General features: G+C 35.4%; 3 protein-coding genes and 1 pseudogene across 4 annotated transcripts; 3 read left to right on the forward strand and 1 right to left on the reverse strand.

The window, feature by feature from the left end:
• Positions 1-9,945: 9,945 nt before the first annotated feature.
• LOC110688120 (DNA-directed RNA polymerase I subunit rpa49-like) lies at positions 9,946-13,619 on the reverse strand. 2 transcript variants are annotated; one of them, XM_021864808.1, is made up of 5 exons: positions 12,915-13,619; positions 12,769-12,846; positions 12,003-12,149; positions 11,144-11,458; positions 9,946-10,662 (listed from the first exon to the last, which is right to left on the reverse strand). In XM_021864808.1, the coding sequence occupies exons 1-5, from the start codon at positions 13,281-13,283 to the stop codon at positions 10,249-10,251; spliced, it is 1,323 nt and encodes a 440-aa protein (XP_021720500.1). In that variant the 5' UTR covers positions 13,284-13,619; the 3' UTR covers positions 9,946-10,248. The 2 variants fall into 2 exon arrangements, with proteins under 2 accessions (XP_021720500.1, XP_021720501.1); XM_021864809.1 differs by lacking the exon at positions 12,769-12,846 and having other exon boundaries at positions 12,915-13,617.
• A 740-nt stretch (positions 13,620-14,359) lies between these two features.
• Positions 14,360-17,133, forward strand: LOC110688122 (60S ribosomal protein L18a-like protein). The gene is made up of 5 exons (XM_021864810.1): positions 14,360-14,461; positions 14,776-14,859; positions 15,622-15,742; positions 15,827-15,944; positions 16,817-17,133. The coding sequence occupies exons 2-5, from the start codon at positions 14,850-14,852 to the stop codon at positions 16,868-16,870; spliced, it is 303 nt and encodes a 100-aa protein (XP_021720502.1). The 5' UTR covers positions 14,360-14,461; positions 14,776-14,849; the 3' UTR covers positions 16,871-17,133.
• A 121-nt stretch (positions 17,134-17,254) lies between these two features.
• Positions 17,255-20,100, forward strand: LOC110688121 (annotated as a pseudogene).
• Positions 20,101-23,861: 3,761 nt separating this feature from the next.
• On the forward strand, positions 23,862-27,912 carry LOC110688123 (U-box domain-containing protein 35-like). The gene is made up of 8 exons (XM_021864811.1): positions 23,862-24,182; positions 24,317-24,408; positions 24,494-24,615; positions 25,095-25,688; positions 25,819-25,990; positions 26,212-26,313; positions 26,408-26,824; positions 27,018-27,912. The coding sequence occupies exons 1-8, from the start codon at positions 24,014-24,016 to the stop codon at positions 27,705-27,707; spliced, it is 2,358 nt and encodes a 785-aa protein (XP_021720503.1). The 5' UTR covers positions 23,862-24,013; the 3' UTR covers positions 27,708-27,912.
• Positions 27,913-27,944: the final 32 nt, after the last annotated feature.

The raw sequence follows: 27,944 nt of genomic DNA on the forward strand, positions 1-27,944 counted from the left end.
CCTTATCTGAATGTTAACTGAAGAATCTAGCAAATATCTGCGGATGTATGCATGATTTTGGTTTAAAATGGGGTTGTCAAGTTACACAAATACGATAACATGCCTAAGTAAAGTATGTGAGCTTTATTATGATTTGGGACTGCAATTTGTTTGAGTTTGTCAAACATTTGAAGTTCACTCTTCTGATATTTCAGACCGAATAATCGGAGCTGAGTTCAGGTCATACCTAAAATTACGGTACATATTTCTGGATAATTAGTGAAGTTTTACCTGAACGGGAATTATATAACTGCCCAAAGCATTTTCAATTTCATATAACTATGAATATTGCACAATTACAATCTCTTGAATTATGGCTTCATTTAAGTGATTTAAGTATCTGAATATCTGATACTCTATTCTGATTTGCTAGGTAACCCATAATTACAGATAAGTGGAATCATTCTTCACAAGATGGTCAAAGTCCTAAATTGCTATGACTTTGAAAGCAAAGCTTTGAACAAGTTAATTTGTAAGCAATTGAGGCGGAAACATAAATTAATAAGCAAGAACCATTTTATTGAAGGCTATTTGAAGTATTGCTTGCAGAGGATGTCTTTCTATGAGAACACTCAAGGTAACATATAAACTCCTAAAAGGCGATTTTTGCTCTGAGAAGTTTTATGCATGATGCACTGTTAGCTTAGTGAATTACGCAGTATGATAATGACTTTGCAATACAATCATCATGCATAAATAAGAGGTTTTTATCATATCCAGCTGGCATTGCTTGGGGTTAGATGTTGAAGTTAATTCAATCATAAATTTAGTTTGTGGCTGTCATCAATTGTGGGAAAGTATTGCATGTCAAGGTTGGTTAGGTAATGTTTTATTTTCTAATCAATGCCGGATGATTGAAATCGGAAAATTAAATATCCGTGACCGGTAGATGAGGTGGGGATATGATGAGTACTCCGTACTACAGTAGAAAATATCTATAAAGAATTCTTCTTGTGAAGTTGCCACATGCTTTCTCTCAAAACGCATCAATTCTTCCTTTATCAAGAATTGTGTGCCATTACAGCACTAATAACAGATATTAATACAAATAAAAATATCAATATCTGAATCATCTTATACAAGATTTTCTTATGTATATTCTTTAATTACTAAATAAAGTAAAACCAGATCATAATATGCCCAATAACAAAACAAAACAAAACTAATTCTATTAGAATTTGAGGACCAAAAAAAAGGTTCAATATCTCTGTGTACATTCCACCTACAGGTATGCGGGGTATTATTGTATCAAGTTTATCAACATCATCTACACTTCTCATATCAGCCTTGAAGAAATAAAAAATCTCATCCCAAAGAATAAATGAAGGTATAATTTAACTAAGAAAATAATAGTAAAAAAAAAATCAAACATATATAACTCCCTTGTTTTGAAAATAAATAAATAAATACTAACTTCATTTGGATTATGGGTAGCCCCGGGATCAGGATCGGCCTGAATCTGATCCCAGTGGTGAAGGACCCGTACCGTGATTTCGCTTGATTGAATTCATCTTGTCAAGTGTCAATTTGGCCTTGAATCTAGCAATAAAATCATCAGCTTTAGTATCTACATCTGGACTTGGACAAAACACATTGCTAATTTGTTTATTGCTTGGGGAACTGTCTTCATCTTCTGATGCTGAATAGCCACTGCGCGGACTGCTATTGTTGCTCTCTATCTTAACATAATCACCCTGTGTGACAAATCTCCATGCTGACATCTTGAATGGCGGTGGAGGAGGAGGTGGCGGTATTGGGATAAGTGGTGACTCACTGCCATTACCAATGTCTTTATCTATGCTGCTGAAGCTATCTGTTTTAGCTGGTGGTAATGTTCTTCTGGTTGCTGATGGTGTAGTTTTAGTCTTAGGCGATGGTCTAGCATAATTAAGGTTCTGGTATTGTTGTTGCAGTGGTCTAGCAGGTGGTGGGGGTGCAGGAGGGGGTGCTGAAGTGGAATGTACTTGCCTCTTTGTCTTTCCTTTTTTAGAGAAAATATTATGGAACATGGAAGAATGTGGTGGAGGCGGTGGAGGTGGGGGTGGTGGGGGAGATGATGGGGGGAATTCAGGAGTGGACTTTGAACGATGAATTGATGTCTTTGGAGGATGGATGATTTCTGTTAGGTTCTCATAACTTCTCCTTGCCTGCTTCCTTTTCCTTCTTGGAAGACGATTGAGGGTCCTAATCACAATCCCTTTCTTTTTATCTCTTATTATATCTTCAGAGAATTGGCCTATTGGTCTCAGTGGTGGCGGTGGTGGGGGTGGGGGTGGAGGTGGTTGTTCTAGAATTTGAACCTTTGATATATTTCTCCTATTTGTTAGGCTGTTCCTCCTACTTTCATGCTTCTTAGCTGAAATTGTTGAATAAGTTCGTGGGGGTGGTGGAGGTGGCGGTGGTGGCGGTGATGGAGGTGGCCAGAAGTAATTGTCTGGTGATATTGGCGAGGGTGGTGACATTGGTTGCCGTCGGTATGTGGTTCGTGAGGGTGGTGGAGGTGGGGGTGGAGGCGGCGAAGGTGGTGGCCAAAAGTCATTGGTTGGTGACAATTGCTGCCGTCGAATTGCCGTTTGTGAGGGTGGTGGAGGTGGGGGCGGAGGCGGTGATGGTGGTGGCCAAAAGTCATTGGTTGGTGACAATGGTTGCGGTAGAAATGCTGGTGATGGCATTTGCTTTTCAACCTTTGCTTTGGGTTTCTTATTTATTGAATTGTTGTGATTACTCTCATGCTTCTTTTTAGTTGATATTGATGAATGTGCTCGTAGGGGTGGTGGAGGTGGAGGTGGTGGTGGTGGTGATGGTGGCGGCCAGAAATATGAGGTTGGTGATATTGGAGATAACGGTGACATTGGTGGTGTAGGTGAAATAGGATGATGGACAGGATGTGGTGGATTTGATTCAGATTTGAGAACCTGTTGTTCATTACTTACATCAGTATCCATCTCAATAATTTTGGTGACATGTTGTTCCTCATCAACCACTTGTTTGGATCTAACATTAACATTTTTTCTAGCAGTTGCTGATGGTGGCGGAGTTGGTGGTGATGGTGTTATATCCTCTTTGGCACCACCTACAAATGTATCCACCTCAATGTTTTTAACATTAAACTCATCTTCATCAACCACTCCAAGAGATCTACTACGACTAATACGACTCTCAGATCTCGAAAACTGATGATTATATACATGAGTATCATCATATGATCGCCACCTATTCTCGCCCATCATCCATTGTCCCTCTTGGCGAAGATCCGGGTATGAGCTGCTATTCCTTCTTAACCTCCTCATAGTATCTGCATTACCAAAACTATTGTGCGCCATCCTACTGTCTTGATATTCGTACCACCGGCGTGGAGTCGATGACTCTGCGGACCTACTAGATTTTTGTCTCATAGGACTGCTAACTGGTGTTTGATCATCATCCTTCCTTCCCAAGAACCCACAAACAATTGCAAACAAGACAAGTATCAGATTAAGTGAATTCCAACTGCTCTTCACTAAGCTCGGATTAAAGACCGAGCGAGCAAGAGACAATACAGAAGGGATCACTATGGCTAAAAAAACAACAGCTGCAGCCAGCAGAATCGCCACCAGAACACCAGTATTGAGGAATAAGCTTGATGCCGGGTTGTGTCTACGCCGATGACGGTCTGCCTGACGGAGGGCAGCATTGCTCTGCATCCAAAAAGGAGGTGGGTCGTCTTCTGTTTGCTCCATGTATGTACTATGCTTGAATTTTTTGCTTTCTATATCGCTTTGCCTTCAAAGATCAAATGGTGCCTTTTAGGTAGTTGCAACTATTTTTTTTTTTTTTTTGCTTTGTTCAGCTGCCTTTAGTCGTTTGTTTGTGCAACTTTAATGTTGGGTATGGTTTTAAGGGGATAATTTATACGATTGTTTAAATAGAAATGCTTGCTTGTGGACAATAATAGAGTATGCTGGAAATCATTAAAAAGACTATAATTTGATTCATATAAATTATTAAATTGGTAACGGCTGCTGTGTTGTGTAACGTGGGCCTCCGAAGAATGAGAAACTTGTTAAGGACACTTATTTTTGTGTGCGAAACAACGCGTTTGATGGATAGTGTACTATTATATCCAGGTTGTTTTAACGCTAGTATAACTTTTGTGATGTCTAATTTTGCTGTCAATCAGTGCGCTTTGGCCCTTTGCATACTATACAGTTTTGGTGCACAATGTGTTGAACGATCAATAGTACTGAGTGTTTTGTACAATTTAGGTAAGCAAGGACTTAGAATACAACTTCCACCGTTCGAACATTTTGACTCTCACGATTGGTTGTGTATAAATTTAACCATCAATAACTAAAAATAAAGATTGTTTTTTTTTTTTGAAAATATACAGTAAGATGAATTTTATATAAATAAATGTTACGTGACTAAAAAAAAAGTTGGTAAATATTGCAAGAATTAGAATATTGTTACTAAAAACAAAGAAAGGAAGTTTGAACTCCTTTATCGCGGAGTTTTGAGAAAATAGATTAGAAACAAAATTGTGCATTTGTTTCTCCTTTACTAGATTAGAACTTATATGGTGATGACATCTAGTCACAATATTTTAATGATCTCATCACAATATATGTTGCGTTTGGCTGATTATTGGTGATTAGTTGAGCATAAGCCTCTAAGTTATCACTAATTTGGTTAGTGGGTCAAGTAAAGGTTGATGTAGGCCGGGTTGAGTTAGGTCACCTCTTAACATGTTAAACAGGTCAACTCAAAGTGGTTTGTGAATTAATAGTTCGTAGGTCTTATAGAGGGAGTAGGACATAAGCGAGCATTTGAGCAAGGAAAAACGAATAAGAAGAGAGACAAAGGTGAGCACATGTGAATGCAAAGCTATACAATTTTTTTTATTATAATTTTCTTTTTAAAAAACTATTTGTTCATTAAAGACGATCATGTCCATTGAAAATTTTATCCAATGATTACCCTGTTAATTTGACATTTTTCATTAATCCATCGATTCACTTGTCCAATAACTGGGACAAATTGTCACCCATAGATTATTGAATCACCCAAGAACAATTTTTTGTCTAAATGGCCGTTGAGTTGCCAAACTTTTCTTCCTATTTCATTATTCATAATTTCATAATACATTTTATTAACATCTCTTTCTTGCAAAGAAAAATAATAATATTGTCGTTATTAGTTTGATGTTAAGAGGGATCCATTGTACCATTTTCACACTATCTTGTTTGTATTTCTCCTTTGAAGTCTACTGTACAGTTAGGACTTACCTCAATCACTTTGCTTTTAGACGCAATTTCTCATAATAGTCCAAATTAACAAGAAGCCATATCATTATCGATATTCTTGGTGATAGTTGTGTTAAGGAAAATTTTGAAGCTAGCTATAAACCTTAGGAAACCTAATCCATGTGCATTGCTACTCAAATCTATTTGACTTGTGAGAGCTGTCATCATCAAACCCAACCTTACACTACGTAGGAGAGAAAAATCTCGATTACTTGACACAGAAGAAAAAAAAAAGACTCCAAACAAAACTCCTAAGCTCAAATGAATGTTCCAACATGACAAGCAAATGCACAATTTTGTTGTGGTCTTTGAATTAAACAAAATTTATGGGAAATTTGATGCTTATTCATTGTTATAAGGGATAAAATTAACAAAAACTTTTACACCGTATTAACTCATATGGCACCGTTCAATCTAAAACATACATTACTGAACGACCCTCACACTTTTATAGAGCAAAACATGATAACTTATAAGTCAATTATGTGATTTAATTTCATCACACAAGACATACATACAAGAACCACCTTTATGCCGATCAACCATCATATATATGATTTCTTATACTCGACGTACCTTGACTTATATATTTGTACAGACTAATTATAACAAGCAGTGACAAAGAAATGGGCAAAAGATTATTAGATAAGATTATGCCTCTAATCTTTCTTAAAGTCATAGTCAATGATTTTTCATTGTTTCTAGGGTCTAGCATATAAATCATGATATATAATGAGTTTAATGACAATTGACAAATATTTGGAGAGTATAAAACCTTTGATTAGGACAGATTCAAGTCATATTCTTTGATTCTTTAATATGATTTTCCGTATTATTTCATGATATATGTTGTAGGACGTTTTAGGAAACTAAGCTTCGTTACAAAAGTAATTACAAAAATGGTTGCGTGGCAAAAGTATTTACAAAAATAAGCTTCTGGGGTAAACCGCTGCCTCGGGCAGTGTTTTACTTTCTATTTTTTTAAAAAAAAAAAATTCTGCTACAAAACGCTGCCCCAGGCAGCGTTTTTATAGTTTGACTTTTTTTTTTTTCCTCGTTTATTTTTTTTTAAAATTAATTAAAAAAAAAGGCAACAGCATAAAACGCTGCCCCAGGCAGCGTCTTATGCTTGAACATAAGACGCTGCCTGGGGCAGCGTTTTATCTGTATATGTTTACAGGTAAAACGCTACCTGGTTGGCAGCACCAAACCAGTTTCTTGCCCCAACCCTCAACATCCTTCCAACACCACCCCCAACCTCCTTCCACCACCTCCAACCCCTTTCCACTACCGCCCTCCACCACCACCGCCTTCCACCACCACCACCACCTCCAACCCCTTTCCACCACCGCCCTCCACCACCTCCAACCATCACCTCCACCACCTTCCACCTTCCACCACCACCGCCTTCCACCACCACCGCCTTCCACCACCTTCCACCACCACCTCCAACCATCACCTTCCACCACCGCCTTCCACCGGCTTCCACCGCCTTCCACCACCTTCCTCCACCGCCGTCCACCACCTTCCACCCCGACCTCCCACCACCACAACCACCTTCCAACAACCGTCCACCACCACCTCCAACAACCTTCCACCACCACCACCTCCAACAACCTTCCACCTCACACCACTACCTTCCACCACCACCGTTGACAAGTCAATATATACATAAATCAAAACATATTTGGAAACAAAGAACATAACACACAAATGTTGACCGAAAAACATTTATTATATTAGAAATGTAAATGTTATATACCTAATCTATACAAAAATTTTACTACATGAAATAACTAAGCTAACACTATCCCGATTCATCTATCCGGGGCAATTGATCTAGGTCAGGTTGCTCGGCCCTCTGTCTGACACGCCGCCGCCTGTAATGAGTAATGGTGGTGAATGGGTATAGAGGCGGCGGGGGAGTCAGCTGGCTGGTATCTGGCACCTCCTGGGAGCCGGACGGCGCAGTGCTGTGGAAGGTGTAGTCCTCTGAGAATGTCGGCGTCGTAAAATCACCTCCACAACTACTCTGTCCGAGCTCGAACTGCGAATGCATCGAGTGGCCATCATACGTGTCCCGTTGGGGGACGAGGTAGTCGTGTCCATATCGACGCAAGCTGGCCATGCCCATATCCCGAACCCGCTGGCCATCATACATGCTGTTGCCTTTTTTTTTAATTAATTTAAAAAAAAAAATAAACGAGGAAAAAAAAAAGTCAAACTATAAAAACGCTGCCTGGGGCAGCGTTTTTGTAGCAGATTTTTTTTTTTAAAAAAATAGAGGGTAAAACGCTGCCCGAGGCAGCGGTTTACCCCAGAAGCTTATTTTTGTAAATACTTTTGCCACGCAACCAAATTTGTAATTATTTTCTTCGGGAAGCTTAGTTTCCTAAAACGTCCTATGTTGTACGCATATTATACGGAGTATATATTTGCTTTTACCCCAAGGAATAGATATTCTATTACAAAATAAGTATACAAGACATCTATCATTGACTGTTTCCTATAGTTGATTGTAAGATCGATCTACAATAATTATCATTAATTCAAAAGTCATGAAGTCTTCATGTTGATAGTATTTTATTTGGTTTTATTTCCTTTGAGTTGGGTTGGAATTTGGAAAAATAAGTTCATGCAAATTGTGTAAGAGCCTCCTTTTTTTGTGCTCCTTTTCAGCCAAGATTTACATGATAACGTGGGAAGATGACTATCAAACATCCTCATGTTTTTGTTATTGCTTTATTATTATTAAATTTTTATATTTTGTTTATACATTATTATTTTTTTGGTGTTCTACCCGGTTCACCCTTTGAGTTAATCCGAATTTGATGATCAATTTTTGGTGATTATGTTCCAGTCTTCTCCTAACTGTTGTTGCGGGAGATCAAACACACGGTCCTCTCTATCAAATATAGTCCCAATTACCACTACACCAATAATCAATTGATAGTTTATATATCATATTGAATTATTGAAGGATAATAATATACATCTTTTTGATCGACCCTTCACATCCATATGTGATTTATGTTCTCAAGACTTTATGTTCACTTAAGTTGAGATTTACGTGATCAAACATGTATAGAACATGGATGCTATATGGCCTATATTACCTTAAGTTGAGATTTACATACAGAGTACTTGTAAAGTCGTAATATATCTGGCTTTTAATTATTTGTTTGACTATAGCAAGAGTCTGTATCTAAATTCATGACCATTTATAGCAACACTTGGCGAATTCGAGTTTTGAACTAATTTCGACAACGCCTTTGCAGTTCGAGAAACAAAATATGTAAAAATTTATCTCAAACATTCTATTGGCAAAACTAAATTAACAAAATAATTAATGACTGTCATCGAGATATGATGAGAAGATGAAAATTTTGTCAAGGAGCTAATTAACTTTTTTAGAAAATCAAGCAGGTTGCCATCAATTGATGAATTTTAGAAACTTAAGCATAAGTCATAATTGCAAAATTTAAAGTAGAGATTTTATTACTTATATTCATGTCATCAATCCAAAATTAGTTAAAAATGGAACATATCAATATGAGTAGATTTTTTTAAAACGTCCAACATATTATATGAGACTAACATTATGAAACGAAAGAGTATCATTTTTATTTCTTTAATATAAAAAAAAAAAGGCTGACTAGGGAAATGGCGCACTGCCGCACCACAATGTTTGTATATACATACTGAAATAAGTTAATTATGCATTTTTAGCACGCGTTTATATATTAGTAGGTGAATAACAGCTAATGAATACATATGTAAGAGATTATGACTTGTGAAGCTGTGAGTTTGTGACAACGAAAATCTGAATTGCAGAACTACCAATTTCAAAGTTGAAAATATGCCTTATTTCGCAAATAGAGTTTCAACTAAAAAAAAAAATTGAGTTGATTTGGCTAATTTAGAGAACTTTACTACGTAAAACAATTGTTTTAAAGCTTTAATAAAAGAGCTTTTACAAAAGGCTGATTGAGCTAAATTTACTAATTTGTAAAAAAAATTGAAAAGAAGGCCTTTTACCATCTAAAAGATGGCTCCATCGCCTACCCTCCCAATATAAACATCCTTATTTGTCATTTCAGATGATTAGGTAACAAAACAACTACTTTGTATACATATTTACAACTAATTTTATCAAACAATTTTATACATATAACATTATAACTAAATCTATCAGTTAGTCAAAACATCTAATTCAACCAAATAGTCAAATTAGCTTATAAAACTAGCTCTTAGCAAACACATACTGCTGAATGACTTTGACATAACTACTTTCAAATACAAAACAAAACCCGTCTTTCCAGATTCAAACTGGTAACTATTTGACATTAACGAATGACAATGACTGGAGCCCCATAAATGACTAAGATGATCCATTCGAATTCAGCGCGCACCATCAACAATTCACAAGGTGGCAATTTCCACCTAATTTACAACTTTTAAACATGATTAGATAATTTTGATGCACAATTACAGTTGTGCTGGTCCTGCGCAATTCAGTTTTTGTATACAAGACAAGTAATTAGCAATGAAGAGTTCATATGTTATCCAAACTCAATAAAGTACTCCGTTGCATATGCATATCAAAATCTTGCCAAGTTTAAAATCCAATAACAGAGTAAAAGCATGTTTTTCCAATTTCAAACCAGATTTACAAAATAAACCACAATGAATTGTTTGACAGTATATCTATGCAATAAGCTCAGCAATATAAACCATGAAGCAATCATAATTAGTACAGTAATCTTTCAATTTTCAGTCACTGAAACAACTTTTACCTTATAGAGTTGATATGCCAACTGAGCTTACAAAACAAAAAATAAATGTAGTAAAAGGTGCTGTCAAATAACAAACCTCTGGAAGGAATTAAGGTTTGTTTGGAAAGTGAAAGCAGGGGCCATTATTACATCTACCCTCTTCTCCTCTTCCTCAGTGTTGGGAACTTAAGAGGAGTAGGAAGGGTAGCAACAGTCACCTTATTTCTTCTAGCAAACTTACAGCCCAAATTCTCGAAATAAGGTCTTAGACTTAAAGCAGACATCTTCAGATCCTTGGCAATATCTGTAAAATCAGTCTGAAACTCATCAACAAATAAGGTGAGAACCAGCACATAGCTGATGAGGGAGCCGATTTTGTCATCTGAGAGCCTGTTTTTCTCTTTATTGATAAACATTTTGTCGAACTTCTGTGACAAAATGCTTGGGAGATAAACGTGATGCTTAGAAGATTTTCCACCACCACCAGCAGAATACCGATTCTTGATGTTTATGAGATGAGAAATATATGACAGGATGCCAGCAAGCCTTCTCTGCTCTGCATCATCCTACAGAATCAAGAGTAACAATGACATACATATATGACTATATGTACCTACGGGGAAAGCATTCAGGTTAAAGAATGGTATTGAGATCAAATGACCACAGTACTTTGCCAGATTTTGCTATATTAATACACAACAAACCCAAAGAAGCATATACCCCGTTTACACATACCAATAACAACTTATTTCCAACACACAAATCTCTTGCAGCAAGATGTAGATGCTGCCTTGATTATCACTACTATCTCCTAAAATATCAAAACTTATAAATTTTGTACGACGACAGTGTAAAAGCAATCAATGTGTCTAAAGATGGCATTTATCAGCCTACTGCTTTTTCCCATACAAAATTTTATTTTATTATTTATAGGAAAAGAAGTTCAAATAAGTTCAAATAAGGGTACCCAATTTCAATTTAAAACTGCATCAAGTTCAAATAAGTGAATTTCCGGGGAGAATTAAAGTCTTTATCATTAAAACTCACCTTGTTTAATTCCACTTTGTAACATCGATTGCACACAAAACTTGGGTAAACATCTGGTTTTATCTCCTTCCCAGATTGCAAAAGCTCCAAAATGTCTCTCACATAATCCCATTCTCCTTTGAGAATAATTTTATCAAGCAGATAAGCCTTCTCTGGTGTTGTAGCAGAGAGATCGTGTGGGGGAAGATTGTTGTCAGTGTCCATACTGGAACTTTCAATTGCTGTCTTGTCTATAGGAGTTGCCTCTAAAATTTGGTTTATCTCAGGCATGGCATCAGGATCTTCCTTTTGACTTAACCGCATAGCTTCCTTGTCCTGCAAGAGAAACAACTAATCAATAATTATCCGAATAAAATCTGATCCAGACTATACAAGTGTTCTATACTGTATTATATACAGTTTAATACATGTGAAGTTGTGAGCACTAGTTCTGGAAATTTCTGACTCTCTTATTAATAATCTGGATAGCTACAAATTACTATATTACACTTGACAGATGTTTATCTTTGACTATTCCGTAAGAAAATATTCATCGAAAATTAGCATTTCATCACTTGATGAGTTAATAATTTGGTCCTTAGCTCAAATGGTACATGTGTACATCAAGATGCCCCATAACTTCACTAAACATGAATTGGATTAAAACTTAATAGAACATGTTCAAGAGTTTTATCACATAACATAAAGCAGAAAAACAAAGGATGTTGATCTAGATATCTCATCATCAGTAAAGAATGAACAGAGCCAAGAACAAAAGTTCCCTACATCGTATCACATCAAATGCTTCTGGTTCCTAAGATCCTAACGCCAAAGATGAGTATTAGTATATAATTAAATATCCAAGTGGAAGAATACAAACCTTCTTTATTGCACCCTTGGTACCATAACGGTCTGTAAGTTTATGCCGTCTCAGTCTTCTATCTTCAGCATCTTCAATCTTGGCCGGAGTTTCTGGTTCCGTTTCAGAAGCGCGTGATGCTCTAGCTAATGGTTGTAACCTGAATACCTGAACATTGTCATCAACAAGGTCCATGTTAGGAAAACAAGTCGAGCTCAAATAGGTGTCTACATCAAAAGAATGCCGAGATCGTAAACTAAGAAACATGAAAATGGAGGGTTTATAATCGCAGTATACGACCCCGACAAAGCTTCACTTTACTAACAACAGCCCAAATGACAGGCAATACCGCCTTTATGAAGACAAACCACTTTAGACAATGGAGCAGCTTTCCTCAAACTCTTTTTTAATTTTTTTTTAAACAAGGATTTGCATATCTATAAAACAGGCAATGTCGTTAATGAATTCTGAAACGCATAGCTATACCAGTTGATGAAAAGATGACACAATTAACAATACAAGTAAATGTAAAAAACTTCAGTTTCCCAACATTCTTTCATGAATGATCACACAAGCACAAATCACTTTCAATTTCATGGAAATCAAACAATGAATTACACAAAAACAAAAGCCAAAATCTTCTTCTTAACTAACTAAACCAACAAATAAAATTCAACATTTCTTGTTGAAAGCAATCAACATAATCAAATACCAAATATCGCACCATTCAAAAAAAAAAATACCAAATATCGCAAATAAACTCATGCAAAATTCACTTCAAATATACCCGTAAAATACCAATTAGCTTAATAGACGGTAATCCGGGATCAAAACCCAAGTACATCGCCGTCTTTTGTGACTCTCTCTGCACCAGAATTAAGCAAACAATAAGCTTGAAGAAACAAAAATTGAAAAAAGTGAAGGAAATTATACCCTATTAGCATTAATGGGGGCCAATCTGAAAGTCTGAGAGCGTTTCTCAACAACCGCAAGAGCATAACTATTCATCCTACCAACAGCAGCTTCACCAAAATGACTATTACCAACATAATCAACTTTAGACCCATTTGGTTTCACAACAAGTTCAACTCTTCTAAGCCTTTTTTGGTCCCTGAAAAACCCTAGTTTGCTTGATTCTGGGTTTTTAAGGTTTAATGGGTCGAACCCAGAAGGGTAATACCCCAACATTGGTGCATTTTTATCTTGTTGTTCCTTCAACATTTGAACTGCGGTATCAAATTGGATTGATTTCCTCTTTTTTTTCTTGGAATTGTGTGATTTAGGGGGTGTTATTGCCTCCATGTTTGATTTTGGCAGAGAGAGATAGTGGGGTTGAAACAGAGAGAAATTGAATGAGAGGGTTTTGGAGATTATATTGGGGTTTTTCTGTGATAAACCCTACAATGGAGAATTGGACAGAGAAGAAGAAGGGGAAGTAATATTGGGCTATTTGCTGGATTTTTTTTTTATTGTGGGTCGAACCAAATTTTAAGACGAGGCCACAAAGGTTTTCAGTCATTGTAAATTGTAATTAGACCTTTCTTTGATTTTTTTTTAAAGCATTATACTCTGTATATCATCTGTTTTCACTTGCTTGCAAGTCCCAACACACCACTTCATCACACACTTTAAAATATATATTATACTAAGTAAATGATTAACAATTTTAAATATAATCGATAAGTTATTACGATTAAAATTTTATAGCTTAATTCGTCCAACAAAGAATGTATATATTTAAGAATTATTCGACATTTTAGTACATGAAGTTGGCTGAGATTGAAGATAAATTTTATTGTTCTTAGGCTTAAGGTTTCTAAAATATACTCTTTTCTATTTTTATGGGAATGAATTATATTATTATAATTTATGTGAATATAATATTGTGGACTTTAATACTTGTATACTATAGGTATGCTTAATTAGATCATATAGTCATTACTATTACGAGTAATTGAAATTATGCTACATGTTCAACACTAATGTAATGTAGTTTGTGCTCTTCCAAAAAGATAAAATAAAAATGTAATGTAGTTTATGTGTGAATCAAATTTATACTATTCAATATTTTTTGAATTGTTGACATTCCAACATTGGTATAATCGGATTCCCGATTGAATTTATCAAAAAGGATATGATAAAGTTTTCATTTTAAACTTGTAAACGTACTTCATCAATAAATATTTACTAAGAAATCGGTTTTATGCGCAATCATAAGTTAGAAAATCCGATTAATAAAATAAGTTACTCCGTATTCACTTTTATTATCCAAAAATAGTGGAGGACCCGTCGCCGTTACGAAGATTAAGTTGTTGTAGTCATGGACCCCACTCTCTTGAGTGTGCCAATGCCCCATTTCTGTCTATTTTTTCTTCTTCTTCTTCTTCTTCTTCTTCTGTAAAAGACATCCCACCTGTCTTTCTCTCTAGAGCTACGGCAAAGCATTTGCCTACTACTATCCTGCTACCTTCCCTTCTCAGGCAAGTCCCACTCAATTGTTTGGCTGAATCCAACTATTTCATTCCCTTTTTTCCTTTTTATAATTTAGGGTTACAATCTTTTGTGATTAATTGATCATATTATCTTATTTGTTTTCCCAAAATATGATTGATTTCAGCCTAGTTGTAAAAAATTTTGTTTGGTGGGTATTTTGAAATTTGAAGCTGCTCTGCAAATTTTGTGTGTTTAGGTTATCAATTGATTATTTTATCTATCTAATTATAAGAAGGTGATTTATGTTCTTGATGAATTTTTGTGGGATTATCATCTTTATTTTAAAGTTTGAATGTTGCAGATTATAGAAAGAGAGAGTTGGGCAGCTGCAGCTACAATTTCATGTCAATTTGGTGATTTTTTCTATAGCCAAGCATGGAACAAAGTATTATAATTTTTCTCATTTTGATTTATGCAATTTTTTGTGCTGCTTATGATCCAAGTTTGGTAATTTAGTGGAAGTATAATTGCAAGTTTAAGAAAGGACATTGTATGATTTGGCTAGAATTTGGTATAAATGGGTAGATGTTACGGGTGAAAGCTCATATCAAGGTTTTTGGGTTCTTAAATTTATGTTTTTTCTGATACTATAATCATGTCAAAGATTACTAGATAATGGTGACATTCCAAATTTTCATTTGGCAACAAAAGTTTTGTTAAGAAATCATAATTGTCCATTTATTCGATTGCCAATAGAGTTGGTGGGTTAATCCTACCATGATTTTCTTATCTGCTTAAACAAGCTACAATATAATGAAGTAAATGTTTGCCAATTATCCCTATAGCCTGACCTATTTTGGACAGGGTAAACACTGGGGGAGTATTTTGTGTGATAAAGGATTGGATTGGACTGTTTCATAGGGGTGTTTGAGGCAAAATGTTCCGATATGTTCTGATGCATGAATATTAGGTCTTCCCTATTTGAGCAAGGTTTGAAAGGCCAAGTAGGAGCTGTCTGAGGGAAGGCAGCATACTATAAGGTTTGGGAAGTAGTCATTTTTAAACATAGTAATAGATGAGGCCCATGAGAATGTGCACGCATTTGCAGCACCCAGACATACAACATAGTTATTGATTTTTTTTTTTCTCCACTTAAATGTTCTTTCCATAGTTATCTCAATCATTCAAATGTATTTATCCACCGCAGGCTGCCCAACAGACCCTGAAAAAAAGGGGGATTATGCGCTCATTGGGGATGGAGAGGACCAATTGTTGGGGTTGTATGATAAACCGCTCCCATGCTTTGGCTGTGGTATTGGTTGGTTTTCGTAAGTGTCCCAACTTTTTCTATTTGCTTGTCCTGCCCACTCCTCTGCCTTCTCCCTTAACGTAAACATGTGTCTTTCTGGCAGTTTTTTGCTTGGTTTCATATTCCCGTTGATGTGGTACTATGCTACAATCCTTTACTTCAGAAATTACTACCTTAAAGATCCTAGGGAAAGGACTGGACTTGCCACTTGTGCAATAGCTGTAAGTATCTTGTCTATGACATGGCATTTCTTGTCTTGGCTTATGCCGATACCAATACTTATCTTGGATTTTGCGGACATAGTTGCTAATCTTGCTATTATTTGCTTACTTGGCCTATTATTGATATCAATGGAGTCAGAAGCTCACAGCGTAGTAATAAAAATTCTCTACATGGCATTTCTTGTCTTGGCTTATGCCGATACCAATACTTATCTTGGATTTTGCAGACATAGTTGCTAATCTTGCTATTATTTGCTTACTTGGCCTATTACTGATATCAATGGAGTCAGAAGCTCACAACGTAGAAATAAAAATTCTCTAGATTTGTAATTAGATTGTGTTTAGCCTCTTATAGCATATGATGTACATAGCTCTTATTGTATGCTGGTAACTGTAAGAGTGCATGAGGATTGTTTATGCATTTTGATAGTCTTACTCCTTTTACACCTTACTGGAATAATATAATCAAGATACTTCCTCTTTTTTCTTTCCTTTCCATTTATATTTTTTGGGGAAAGAGAGAGAGGAGGAGGAGGAGGGGGGGGGGGGGAAAGGGTTCACCTTCAACTAGTTGATATCTTGTCCCTTAATGGTGTTTACTGACATCAAGGGACACATCTAATGCTTTTAAGATTTACAGCTTTTTACATTATGCACACTATCTGCTTATCCTGCCCACTTCTCTGCTTGTTACTCTTGCTTACCTATGTTTAACTAGACACATTTATCGTGATTAGATAATCATATCTATAGTTGTGTGTCATGGCTTGCCTATCTCTTCAAGTAGCTGTTTAATTGAATTTGAATTGAGAAAATGTTTGGATATTGCCGTTCTCTCATGTATTAGTAACATTATATCTCTATGATTGCAGGCTCTGGTATTTACAGTTGTGGCACTGATTATCGCGGCTGTGATTCTTCTCTAGTGCTTCTTGAAACCCTAAGCTCTCCTTGTATATATTTATTCTCCAATCTAACACACAAGCGAAATAGAACGAGGGATCTCTGGGGAAAGAGCTTGGTAAAGAATTTTGCTGGCTGATTGTAAGTCTTACTATTCGTGCAAAAAAATAATTGTATGTACATATAATATGACCACTGTAGTGAAGTTTATAACACACTAGCCACATTATGAAGAGATACAAATTATGAGAGATGTGTCCTATTGAAATGCTTTACTTTTTGCCCAGATGTACTGTTGTGTCATCTTATAGCTGCTGCATTGTGGATTTGTGGTATTGGATCAAGTTATATGTATGGTGTCATTACTGGAAGGTGGAAGCCGGTGTCATTACTTGTACGGTACCTTCGCAAATCATTCTGTATATTTGTGGCATGGGCAATTACTAATTTGCTGTGATAGAGTTTTTTGAGTATATTTCTTCTTAGATCTATCAGTAGATGAGATCCTCTCTAAACCCACAGACCACAACATTGACACAGTAGTCTGCACTTTGTTAGTGTGTTAAAGTAAGCTACTACAGTACTACAACAGGTAGCACAGTCTTTATTGGTTCAAGCTTGGTCAAATTTAGTTGCAAGGCTGGTTCAGCTCAAGGCTGGGTTGTCAACAAATATGTTGATAGTCAAGGCTAGCCTCACAAATTCACAATTGAACCAGATTGTGATGCTCCTCCCCTTCCTCGTTCGCCTTAATAGTTAAATATGCCAACACTGTTCCTAAAATTGAGTCGGAAGGGTACCAAATCTAATTTGAGTCAGTGGTCGTTGAGTTGAGCCAATCATTGGTAAATCTGCCGTTTGTGAACTTTCCCGTTTTTGTTGAGCAATTAATACATGTATATACTCTTTGTTCGTAATTGTTGATTTAGCTAGTGTTTGGCAGAATTAGTTGATAGCTTGCAACGGGTCATGATGTATAAAACGACATAATAATATGAGTTATAAGCTACTCTTGTGTGCTGCTAGATTTGAATATCAAACATGAAAATGGTCTCTTTTACCTAAAGTTCATTATTAAATTTTGGTCACCCTCATCAAACTACATACCATATCTGGTTTTCTTTACCTTTCTCTCTTATTTTAGTCAACTTGAAAATAGGCTAAATCACAGGTGAGAATATCTATCCTTGATCTCAGACATTTTAACAATTTTTTTTGTTAATACAACATGCCCTTTTATAAAAATTGTATTTTCACAATTTCCTACTACTAAATAATATCCCCATATTTAGGGACCCTTTAAGTCTTTAACCCCTTATTTTCTCCTTGCCATCCAATTTGGGAATTTTTTTTATTAAATCTCTTGCATCAATCCAGAGAAAATTACCCCTTGATTATCATTTGGGGTCATTCTCTCTATTCCTCCATAGGCAAAGAAATTTTACTCATTAAATTCAAAACTCGAATTTTTTTCGAAATTTTTTTTGAAAAAAAAAACTCTAAAAGATAATTAGTCAAGGAATTTGTAATGGCGGTAAGTACTGTTCTTCTAGGATGCCTAAACACCATAACCTTATGCATTTCATTACCTATTCTCTTGGCTGGTTATTTTGTAAAAATAACAGCCAATTCCCCCTGTGATCCAATAATGTACAAGCCTCTCCTTGCACTCGGCACTTGCTTGCTCATCATCTCCCTCATCGGACTCCTAGGCTCGTGTTGTCGAATAACCCTCTTCTTGTGGTTGTATTTGATTGCATTGTTCGTCGTAATCATAGGGTTGCTAGCGTGTTTAACTGTTGGAGGCGCGGTGATTAAGGGAGGCGGAAATGGACAAGATGTTCTAGGGGTAGTGTTAAGGAGTATGAGCTTCAAGGGTTCTCAAGTTGGCTGAAGAATAATATGGTTGGTGGAAATCATTGGGAGGACATTAAGTCATGCATGATTCGCCATGATGCTTGTGGCAAGATTGGTGCTTTTAGGTCTATAATGGATTTTGTTACTCTAAAGCGCTCTAAACTTACATCAATTGAGGTATAATTTTTTTGCCTTTTTTTTTTTAAAAAAAAAAGTTATTATTTTGTTTGAAATTTAATTATTCAGAAATAATACTAAGTACTGGGGGTATATTTTTCAGAATAATCAGTTTGAATAAGGTAACTAAAAAAAGAATCATCCCAGAAAAAAATGAATTATTTGGAGAAGGCCTTCCTCTAAGAAAACACCCTTTAATTTTGTCAAAAAAAAATAAAAATATATATTGTAGTGAAACTTGTTATGGGTGGTGTTTATTTTATCAATGTTAAATCAAGAAAGTAAGTTAGTCCCCCTCCAAAAGTTAAAAGAAGGACTAGTATAATTATTTAAGTCCGATAGCATATTTCAAACTCAATCTCTTCATTTCATTTTTACTTGCTCTTTTTCTTTATATTTCGTATGTTTGAATTTTAATGTCTTAAACTTACGACAGGAAAAAACAATACGAAATACAAAGTGCATATATTTGAGAAAACTTAGCTTGATCTTTCTTATTTTAAATCTATTTTTTAAACACATATTTCCTGCAAAAATCAAAGTTCAAATCCTTGTGACATCTATTTTTATCATGTTGTTTTATCTTGTCAAAATAAGTTTATGAGTTTTAGAGTATAAATGCATTTTTAGCGACTTTTTTAATTTTATTTAGAATAGTGTTTGACTTAGGTGTTTTGTTTTTTTTTCTTTTTTCTTTTGAGACAGACAGGATGTTGCAAACCACCAGCACAATGTGGATTTACTTATGAAAGTGCAACAACTTGGATAGTTCCAGTAAAGGGATTGACTTCAACAGATCCAGATTGCAAAGTTTGGAACAATGCTTATAATAATTTGTGCTATAATTGTGGATCATGCAAAGCTGGTTATTTAGCTTTATTTATGAAGGGTTGGAGAAGAATTACTATTGTCAATGTTGTACTTCTTGTTGTATTGTTTGTTGTTTTCATCATTGCCTGTTGTGCTCTTAGAGATTAAATCCATTAGCTTCTTTACACCGATACATCTAGAGTTACGTCTATATTTTCGTAAGGGCAATTAGTTTAATTTTCTTTACAATTGGAGGTTAGCTCTTTATTGTGTTTTTCTTATATTTTCAAAAGATAATTGGTTTTCGATATAGATATTTTTTTTTCCTTCGAACACATAAATACAAATGTAAAAAGAATAGAGGGAGCCAGTGAGAAATGTCCATGTGAGGTACTTTTTATTGTTTTTATTTGAAATAGTTGTATTATTTATTTATGGAAGATCAAAGTTAAATTAATTTGACCGCAGATTCACATTATTGTATACTACGAAATTAAAGAAACAAAATGCTCCGTAGTTAAGTAACTTCTATAGTGCATTTTTGAAATATAATTCATTTTTTTTTCTAATGCATATATGGTCAAACTAGCTAATAATGAGTAGTTTACTTCCTTTTTTACACTTAATTTATTTTTTAATGGATTGGGATCGAAAGTCACAGGACATCAAAATAGTCAACAAGATAGATCAAAGTAATATTTCGAGGCCGATTTTAATTTGATATAAATGATTATACTTGACGAACTGATATATGTTGTGATATTGCGAATATTTTTCAACCAACTAAATGGGAATTCATACAATTTTTTTTTTTTTTTTTGGTTGTAAAAGTAGAATTTTCTATACTTAATCAAACACATTTGGTACGGAGTAAAGATGTATGAACAGTTGGACACTACAATTTATATATAAAAATATAATAATTAAATTTTGATGTCAAACCTGATAAACTTTGATCGTAAATCCCCACTGATATATACTCGTAAAAGAAAATATAGTGCAAAAGAATTAGAAAAAGTTTAATATGGATTTTCAAGATATTAATTTTTTTTTTTAATCAACACACAAGTAAAATATTAAATACTGGAGTATATATATAGCATATGGTCAAACATGAAGTACAATCAAACTAGCATTATGGAGATATTGAAAAGCAGCAATTTCCTGTTGATTTTTTTATTATTTTAATTTGTGAATCTAGGAATACAATAGGTATTCCCCTCACTTAATGTGAGGATAACATAGTAAAATTACGCGGTGTTACATGTAAATATGGCCACGTTTCGGATGACTCCACACTACACGTCATTACACGGAGTTATATGCTCAGGTAACACCATTTTCTTCCGTTAACTCACTTAACCTTCTCCATCCTCTCTCCTCAAAGCTTCCTACCTTCATTCATCAATGACATTTGCATATATAGAACCGCCACCTCTACTACCTTTCTCTCTCCACCAGATCTCCACCCACTGTTCATCAACACCATGTTCTTGGTTACCCCTACCCCTTGGGATTAACCAAGCCCTTAATTTCATCTTTTATTCCTAGGATTTTCGTTTTATTCGGCGGCGAAAAGGTGGTGGTGTCGGTGGACATGATGAAGATGGTGGTGTTGGTGGTAGCTTCAATAGAGGAAATAAATAGCGGCGTTTACAAATCGCTTGCCTACGTGTGGCAGTGGGCAGCTGATCCGGAATTGGATATGGTTCAAGGTTCACAACAAGCTAACGAGTCTAATGGTCCAATGCATGGTTCGAAGGGTCCATTGACACGTTCCAAGGTTCAACAAGATCAAGTTCCTTTGGCTCATGGTTTGTTCATACAAGGGTCCAAGTTCCATAAAGGTTCACGCATAGGTTTTGTCATGGCTTCATCTCCAATCAAGTCTTGCGTGACTTGGGTGGACTATTAATAAGTGTTTGCCTTGGATGCTTGGGCGTGAGTACTAGCATAGACGAGGGAATATCCTCCCTCGAATTTCAGTCCAAGTTCACAAGTAAATGAAGGCATCCAACAAAGCAATCAATGGGAGGTTACAAGCTTCAATGTGGCGTTTATGAAGGAGGTTACACGCCCCTTGGATGTTTTCTTTTGAAGTTTGAATTCCCTTAGTTTAATTGCTTTTAAATACTAGTTAATTATATGTTTATTTTCAGTTGTTAGAAGTAATTAGCTAAGCTTAAAGTTGCTGTAATAAAGCTGTAACAATTAGCCGTTACAAGGGAGAAAGCTGGGCGCACTTACAGCGAGTTCCTTCAGGAACTGTTTTAAGGAACTTCAACAGTTATTAGTCTTCAATATGTGGCGGTTTCCGTGGGAAACGTTACACATGAAGGTTGACTATACCTGGCGACTTTTGAGTTCTTTGGCTGGTGACTTTTTAAGTTTCTTTTAATTATTTTAGCTAAGTTAGATAATTAATGTAACTAGCTACTTCCTTAGCCTATAAAAGGAAGTCTTATCTAGCTTGTAATAATCAAATTTTATGAATGAAATATTTACCTTTGAAATATACCTTGTGTTATTTCTTTTAAACTTGTGGATTCAAGTTTACTTGAACTCGTGGATTCGAGTTTGTGAGCTTAACTCGGAGTGTTCGGGGTTAGCTTGTCTTATGGTTAGTAGAGTGAGTGTTCAACTCTAACCATACATATCCTTGATTAGTTTTGCGAGTGTTCCTTGCTAATCAAACTTCGAGTTCCTCGCTGTCAGGAACTTCGTTCTTTTCCTTAATTACCCGTGTTCCCACATAAACACCTAGCCTAAAAACATATCCCATCACCCAAAACACACAACCCAACCTTACTTTCCGCATCAGCAGCTTACTCGACATGCTCTATATACAAATGCTGAGGTGGCTTAAAAAATTGACAAAGTAAAACAATCAAAAAAATTAACTGAGTAGCGCCCAATGAAAAGTGCAACTATCTAGGGGCCGTTGTTGAACTAGAATAGATTGATATGAAATCTCACACTACGAAGGTAGATATGAATTCAAAATCTCATATTAGTCTAAAATTGTTTGATTTATTTTAGCTAGGAATGATTTTCACATCTCATTAATTAATGAATGGATGGCGAATTAAAATAAAAGGTGTTGATACTACCCAGTACAAAAAATAATTGTCATTTTCCTCCTTTTTTTAGTCAACAGTAAACAAAATAATAGAATATGCTTCCTCAATCTAAAAATAATAGTCACACAAAAAAATATATGAAGTATTTCAAAACCTAATCATAACTATACGTCTATACATGTATATGACACAAATTCACTTAGCTTTTTAAACCCTTCATAGTTGACGACATAGTTGTAGGCTTGTAGCATTCCCAAACTTCCTAGTTTCTACAATAATCAATTTTGATATGATGCAAAATAAATAAATAAATAACCAAAAAAAACCATCACAATTAAAGAAAATGTAACTATGTTTTCCTACAAGTCATGTAATAATACATGTGATTATTATTTCCTAATGAAAGGGTTTGTATATTATATTAACATGTGTATGTGTCAATTTCTCATGATATAATTTCTCGCCAAAATATTGCTTATGACTTTAATTTTTTCTTTTTTATTTTTATTATGCCCTTCCACATTTTCACATCCAAATATTGGTAAATAATTCTTTAAGTAAGTAAAAGTGTGAAATAAAACCCTCTTTTTTGCGAGGTATGGAATTTGTTTATAATATGTAATATTTTATTAGAATTATCATTTTTTAATTAATTATTCTAACCTAGCAATATTAACATTAAAATTTCATAAAAAAAATTAAAATTCATTCAATGTTTGATCATAGAAACTTTCTAGCTCTTATAATTAGAGTAAATAATAATTTATATACTTCCTATATTTTTTTTTTCATACAAGTGGATAACAATAAGGTCAATACGAGGTTCTATTCCACCGTTATTTGGGTAAGATAAGATAAAATTAGAAGCCAACTTAACCCCACAGCTAAGAAAATCATAATAATTGTTGCTTGTATATATTATCATCCATAAATGTTAATTCAAATATTTTTACTAAAATTAGTTGTAAAAAAACAGAACACTCTATGTCGGATAGATAATAGTGGTAGACGTACGTTGTTTGTTTACTCTTATATGAATGACATATATGAAATAATTGTAAAAGCTTCGCTTTAAATTAAGTTTCAAATATTTTTTTTGGAAAATTTTTCTCCGAGTTTAGGGGAATTAAAGAAACATTTGGTTGCTTCGCGAATCTAATTGAGAGAACGTGAAGCAACCAAGAAAGGAGAGAGAAAGAGAGGGGTAAGGAGTTATCATATCATATTAATTAGATCATATGAATGGCTAAACCAGCCGAACCCATTGAATTGGGTCATAATGCTGTCGCGGTTGCCATTGATAAGGGCAAGAACAGCCAACAAGCTGTTAGATGGATTATTGATCATTTCTTGAAGGGAAAAGAATTTCAAGTTGCTCTTGTTCATGTTAAAACTCACCATTATAATAACCGTGAGTGACCTTAATCTTAAGGCATTTATTATAATTTATATAAATTATTGGTGTTAGTTGCATGAAATTTCATGATTTTAATTCATTTTTGCACAAAATTTATTATTTTGGGTGTTATAAATATGTATATACAGAGCTAGAAGCTTCTACAACCGGTTTAGCCCCAACAGACTCCGATGTACAACAACTATTTCTTCCTTATCGAGGATTTTGTAGCCGAAAAGGGGTATGCAATCCTTAATTTCTTTTCATAATACTTAATTTTTTTGGGTTGTTTTACAACGTTTGTAAAAAAATTTCGTCTATTGTAGATAGGCGCGTTGGAGGTAGTACTTCATGATATCGATGTTCCAAGTGCACTTGTTAACTATATCGAGCATAACAACCTTGGCAATATTGTTGTTGGGGCCTCGAATCGTAACGCTATCACAAGGTTGTTCCTTATTCAAGGTTGTTTATTTGTTCTTCATGACATCAATTAAGAATTTAAGATGAATTTGTTGAGGCTATTTCCTTATGTTTGTTTGCAAACTTGATATTTAGAAGTACAAGAAATCTTGAATGTATCGATGGATTCCTCGAGGTTATCATGTTTGTTTATATGAAAAAGCAATGGAAAAATAAAGCCAGAAATTAATGTTATATGCATGGTCTATTTTGTAAATTGAAATATTAATAGATTTTCGTTACCAAAGCTCCCAAATTAGTTACTCTTTATTGATGTTTAAAAACAATTTCAGGGAAACTTAAAATAAAAAAAAAATAAAAAAAACACCTAAAAAAGTTTGTATGATTGGAATTTTTTTTTTTTTTTTTTCTAAATCCGTCATGATTATAATTTTGCGCAATTCTACAAGAACTATAATTTTGCAAGACATGTGATTCTGTTCTGTTTGATATATATATATACAGGAGATTTAAAGCAGCAGATGTTCCAACCAGCCTTGAAAAATCAGCACCAGATTTTTGTGCAGTATATGTGATATACAAAGGGAAGGTGCAATCGATGCGACCTTCTAACGTGTGTCTAATGCCTACGGCCCCTATCGCGGCTACTGGACGGTCAAGTTTAAACTCCGGAACCTCAACTTACAGGACCACCAATTCCAAGACTAGTTTTGGCAATAGTAGTGTGTCAAGTGGTACATCGCGGACGAGCACGGTGCATTCGGAGAGGAATTACTCTTCCTCTAGTAACCCTGTTACGCCTGTTGGTGGTGCTGATTTATCGTCAATTTACCATCGTATGACTCATGATCCTCACTACCTTAAACCACAAAGTATACGCAAGAGTACTGAATCGCCAAATAAGCATCGTGTGACATCTAATAGTCGTTACAATAACCCGAGAATTCGACATGAAATCGACTTCCCAAGTTACCAGCAGCAATATCCTTACTATAGTAGGAGCTCTGATAACTCCTCGAATAATTCTTCTACTTTATATCAAATTATGGGACAACCACCTCTTCCATATAGTGGTACAAGCACAGATAATAACTCCAGGTAATTAAACTCGTTAAATGTATGTTTCTATAGAACATGTTACAAACAAGGCTTAATTTTCTTGGATAGATCAAGTTGTAGGCCTAAAAGAAAACAATCGAGTTATGTGTATGTTTGTGTTGATGTGCAGAAACTCAAATTCTTATTCGAGTAGCGAAACCATTAGTACACCAGATAGATACAATCAAGGACGAAATCCTTCGTATTGTGGTTCCAACCACAATAGTTTTGAGTCTGCTACGTCAGTTGAATATAGTGAGCAACAGCCTAATTCAACCACGAGTTCCCAAAACTCATCCTCGGTAAGCTATTCGTTGTCATTTAAAAATCATTAGTCGTGCTATAACATATATTTTTTTGATGATATGTATGCACCCCTTCTGTCTCTATTTGTTCTTATGTACGAAGAACAAATAGAGACAGGGAAGTATAAGGCGCAAGCCAAGGACTATGAGATAATGTGATTGTATGTCAAAGATGCAATGCTTAATAAAGATATATGGTTCATTTTCTTTCTTTGAAGGATGAGCTAGAAGCTGAGATGGCGAGACTAAAGCTTGAAATAAAGAACACGATGGACCTTTATCATTCGATTTGCGAGCAAGCAAATGTGGCAAAGCAACAGGTAATTTGTAATATAATGCATTTTGATCTGAGTTATATGTTTAACAGTACAAACTAGAAATCTTGTTTCAATTCGTTATATCTTTTGTTCTTAGGCTGATTATATTCAAAGTGGAGATGATGATATTGAGGAGATCAAGCTAGCAAGAGAGGCTGCATTGGTAGTAGCAGATCTTGAGCGACTAAAATGCCAAGCCGCGATGGATGCAGCACAACTATCAGAACGATTAGTAGATATGGAGGGTCGTAAGAGAAAATTGGCTGAGAAGAAAGCTGCAAAACAGGATGAAGATGATATAAGAAGATCAGGAAACAAATCAAGCCAATTAGTCAGCTATCGATTGTACTCGTTGAAAGAGATTGAAGTTGGAACTAATTACTTCTCTAGTTCGTTGAAGATTGGTGAAGGAGGGTATGGACCCGTGTACAAAGCCATACTTCAGCACACCCCTGTCGCGATCAAGGTTCTAAGGCCAAATGTATCCCAAGGACTAAAACAATTTCAACAAGAGGTAATTTAACAAATTAGTACTTAGTATGAGTTAATAAATAATTGTGTCACATTACAAAGTGGTGAAGCTGTTTTAAGTCTTTTAACAATATCAAGTCGTGAAAGTAAAATTATACTGTACCTCATTCAAGGCACCAAAATAGATAGATAGTTAAAATTGATCCACTGAAAATTTGTTTGTATTGTTATTGTAGATTGAGGTACTCGGACGAATGAGACACCCTAACATGGTACTCCTCCTAGGAGCATGTCCAGAGTACGGGTGCCTAGTATACGAGCACATGGAGAATGGAAGCCTAGAAGACAGGTTGTTCCGCAAGAACAACACACCTCCCATCCCTTGGAAGACTCGATTCAAGATTGCAGCCGAGATAGGAACATCCCTCCTCTTCCTACACGAGGCAAAGCCAGAGCCTATGGTACATAGGGACTTAAAACCGGCTAACATTCTCCTAGACTCGAACTACACGAGCAAGATAGGTGATGTAGGGTTGGCACGATTAGTACCTCCAACAGTCGCGAATCAAATGACTCAATACCATTTGACTGCCGCAGCTGGTACATTTTGCTACATAGATCCGGAGTATCAACAAACAGGACAACTTGGTACAAAGTCTGACATCTATTCATTAGGGATAATTTTACTTCAGTTGCTCACTGCAAGGCATCCTATGGCATTGTCCTACCATGTGGAAGAGGCCATCGAGGCCGGTAAATTCGAGGAAATGCTCGATCCAGCCGTGTCTAATTGGCCCTTCCAAGAGTCTTTGGCAATGGCTCAATTGGCTCTCAAGTGTACCGAGCTTCGAAAGAAGGATAGACCTGATTTGGACTCTGTTGTTTTGCCGGAGTTAACCCGGCTAAGAGATTTAACTATGAGTTAATAATTATTTCTCTTTTTCTCTTTTCCTTTTTACATTTTTGGGAAGTGAGATTATAGAAATTATCCTTTCCTTATCTTTAATCATATACTCCGTACTGTATATGTTCTTGATCTTGTACGTACATTTATTGCTTACCTTCGTACTGACTATGTATTTGTACATGAGGGAATATACATCGCTCCACTTACGGATATTTACACAATAATCTAACATAATCACATAGAACCTCGGTAACTC

Source organism: Chenopodium quinoa, unplaced genomic scaffold (genome assembly GCF_001683475.1).
Source record: "Chenopodium quinoa cultivar QQ74 unplaced genomic scaffold, ASM168347v1, whole genome shotgun sequence".
Lineage (NCBI taxonomy): Eukaryota > Viridiplantae > Streptophyta > Magnoliopsida > Caryophyllales > Amaranthaceae > Chenopodium > Chenopodium quinoa.

Bases quoted from the DNA above. Each gene is read 5' to 3' on its own strand.
- LOC110688120 (XM_021864808.1), bottom strand. From the start codon at position 13,283: ATGGAGGCAATAACACCCCCTAAATCACACAATTCCAAGAAAAAAAAG. The intron at 12,150-12,768 runs GTATATTTGAAG...GACAATGTTCAG, and splicing joins AGCTAATTGGTATTTTACGG to GTATTCAGGTTACAACCATT. The intron at 10,663-11,143 runs GTGAGTTTTAAT...TTGATTCTGTAG, and splicing joins ACAAAGTGGAATTAAACAAG to GATGATGCAGAGCAGAGAAG.
- LOC110688122 (XM_021864810.1), top strand. The intron at 15,743-15,826 runs GTAAGTGTCCCA...TCTTTCTGGCAG, and splicing joins TGTGGTATTGGTTGGTTTTC to TTTTTTGCTTGGTTTCATAT. The intron at 15,945-16,816 runs GTAAGTATCTTG...CTATGATTGCAG, and splicing joins TTGCCACTTGTGCAATAGCT to GCTCTGGTATTTACAGTTGT.
- LOC110688123 (XM_021864811.1), top strand. From the start codon at position 24,014: ATGGCTAAACCAGCCGAACCCATTGAATTGGGTCATAATGCTGTCGCG. The intron at 24,409-24,493 runs GTATGCAATCCT...CGTCTATTGTAG, and splicing joins GATTTTGTAGCCGAAAAGGG to ATAGGCGCGTTGGAGGTAGT. The intron at 25,689-25,818 runs GTAATTAAACTC...GTTGATGTGCAG, and splicing joins AGCACAGATAATAACTCCAG to AAACTCAAATTCTTATTCGA.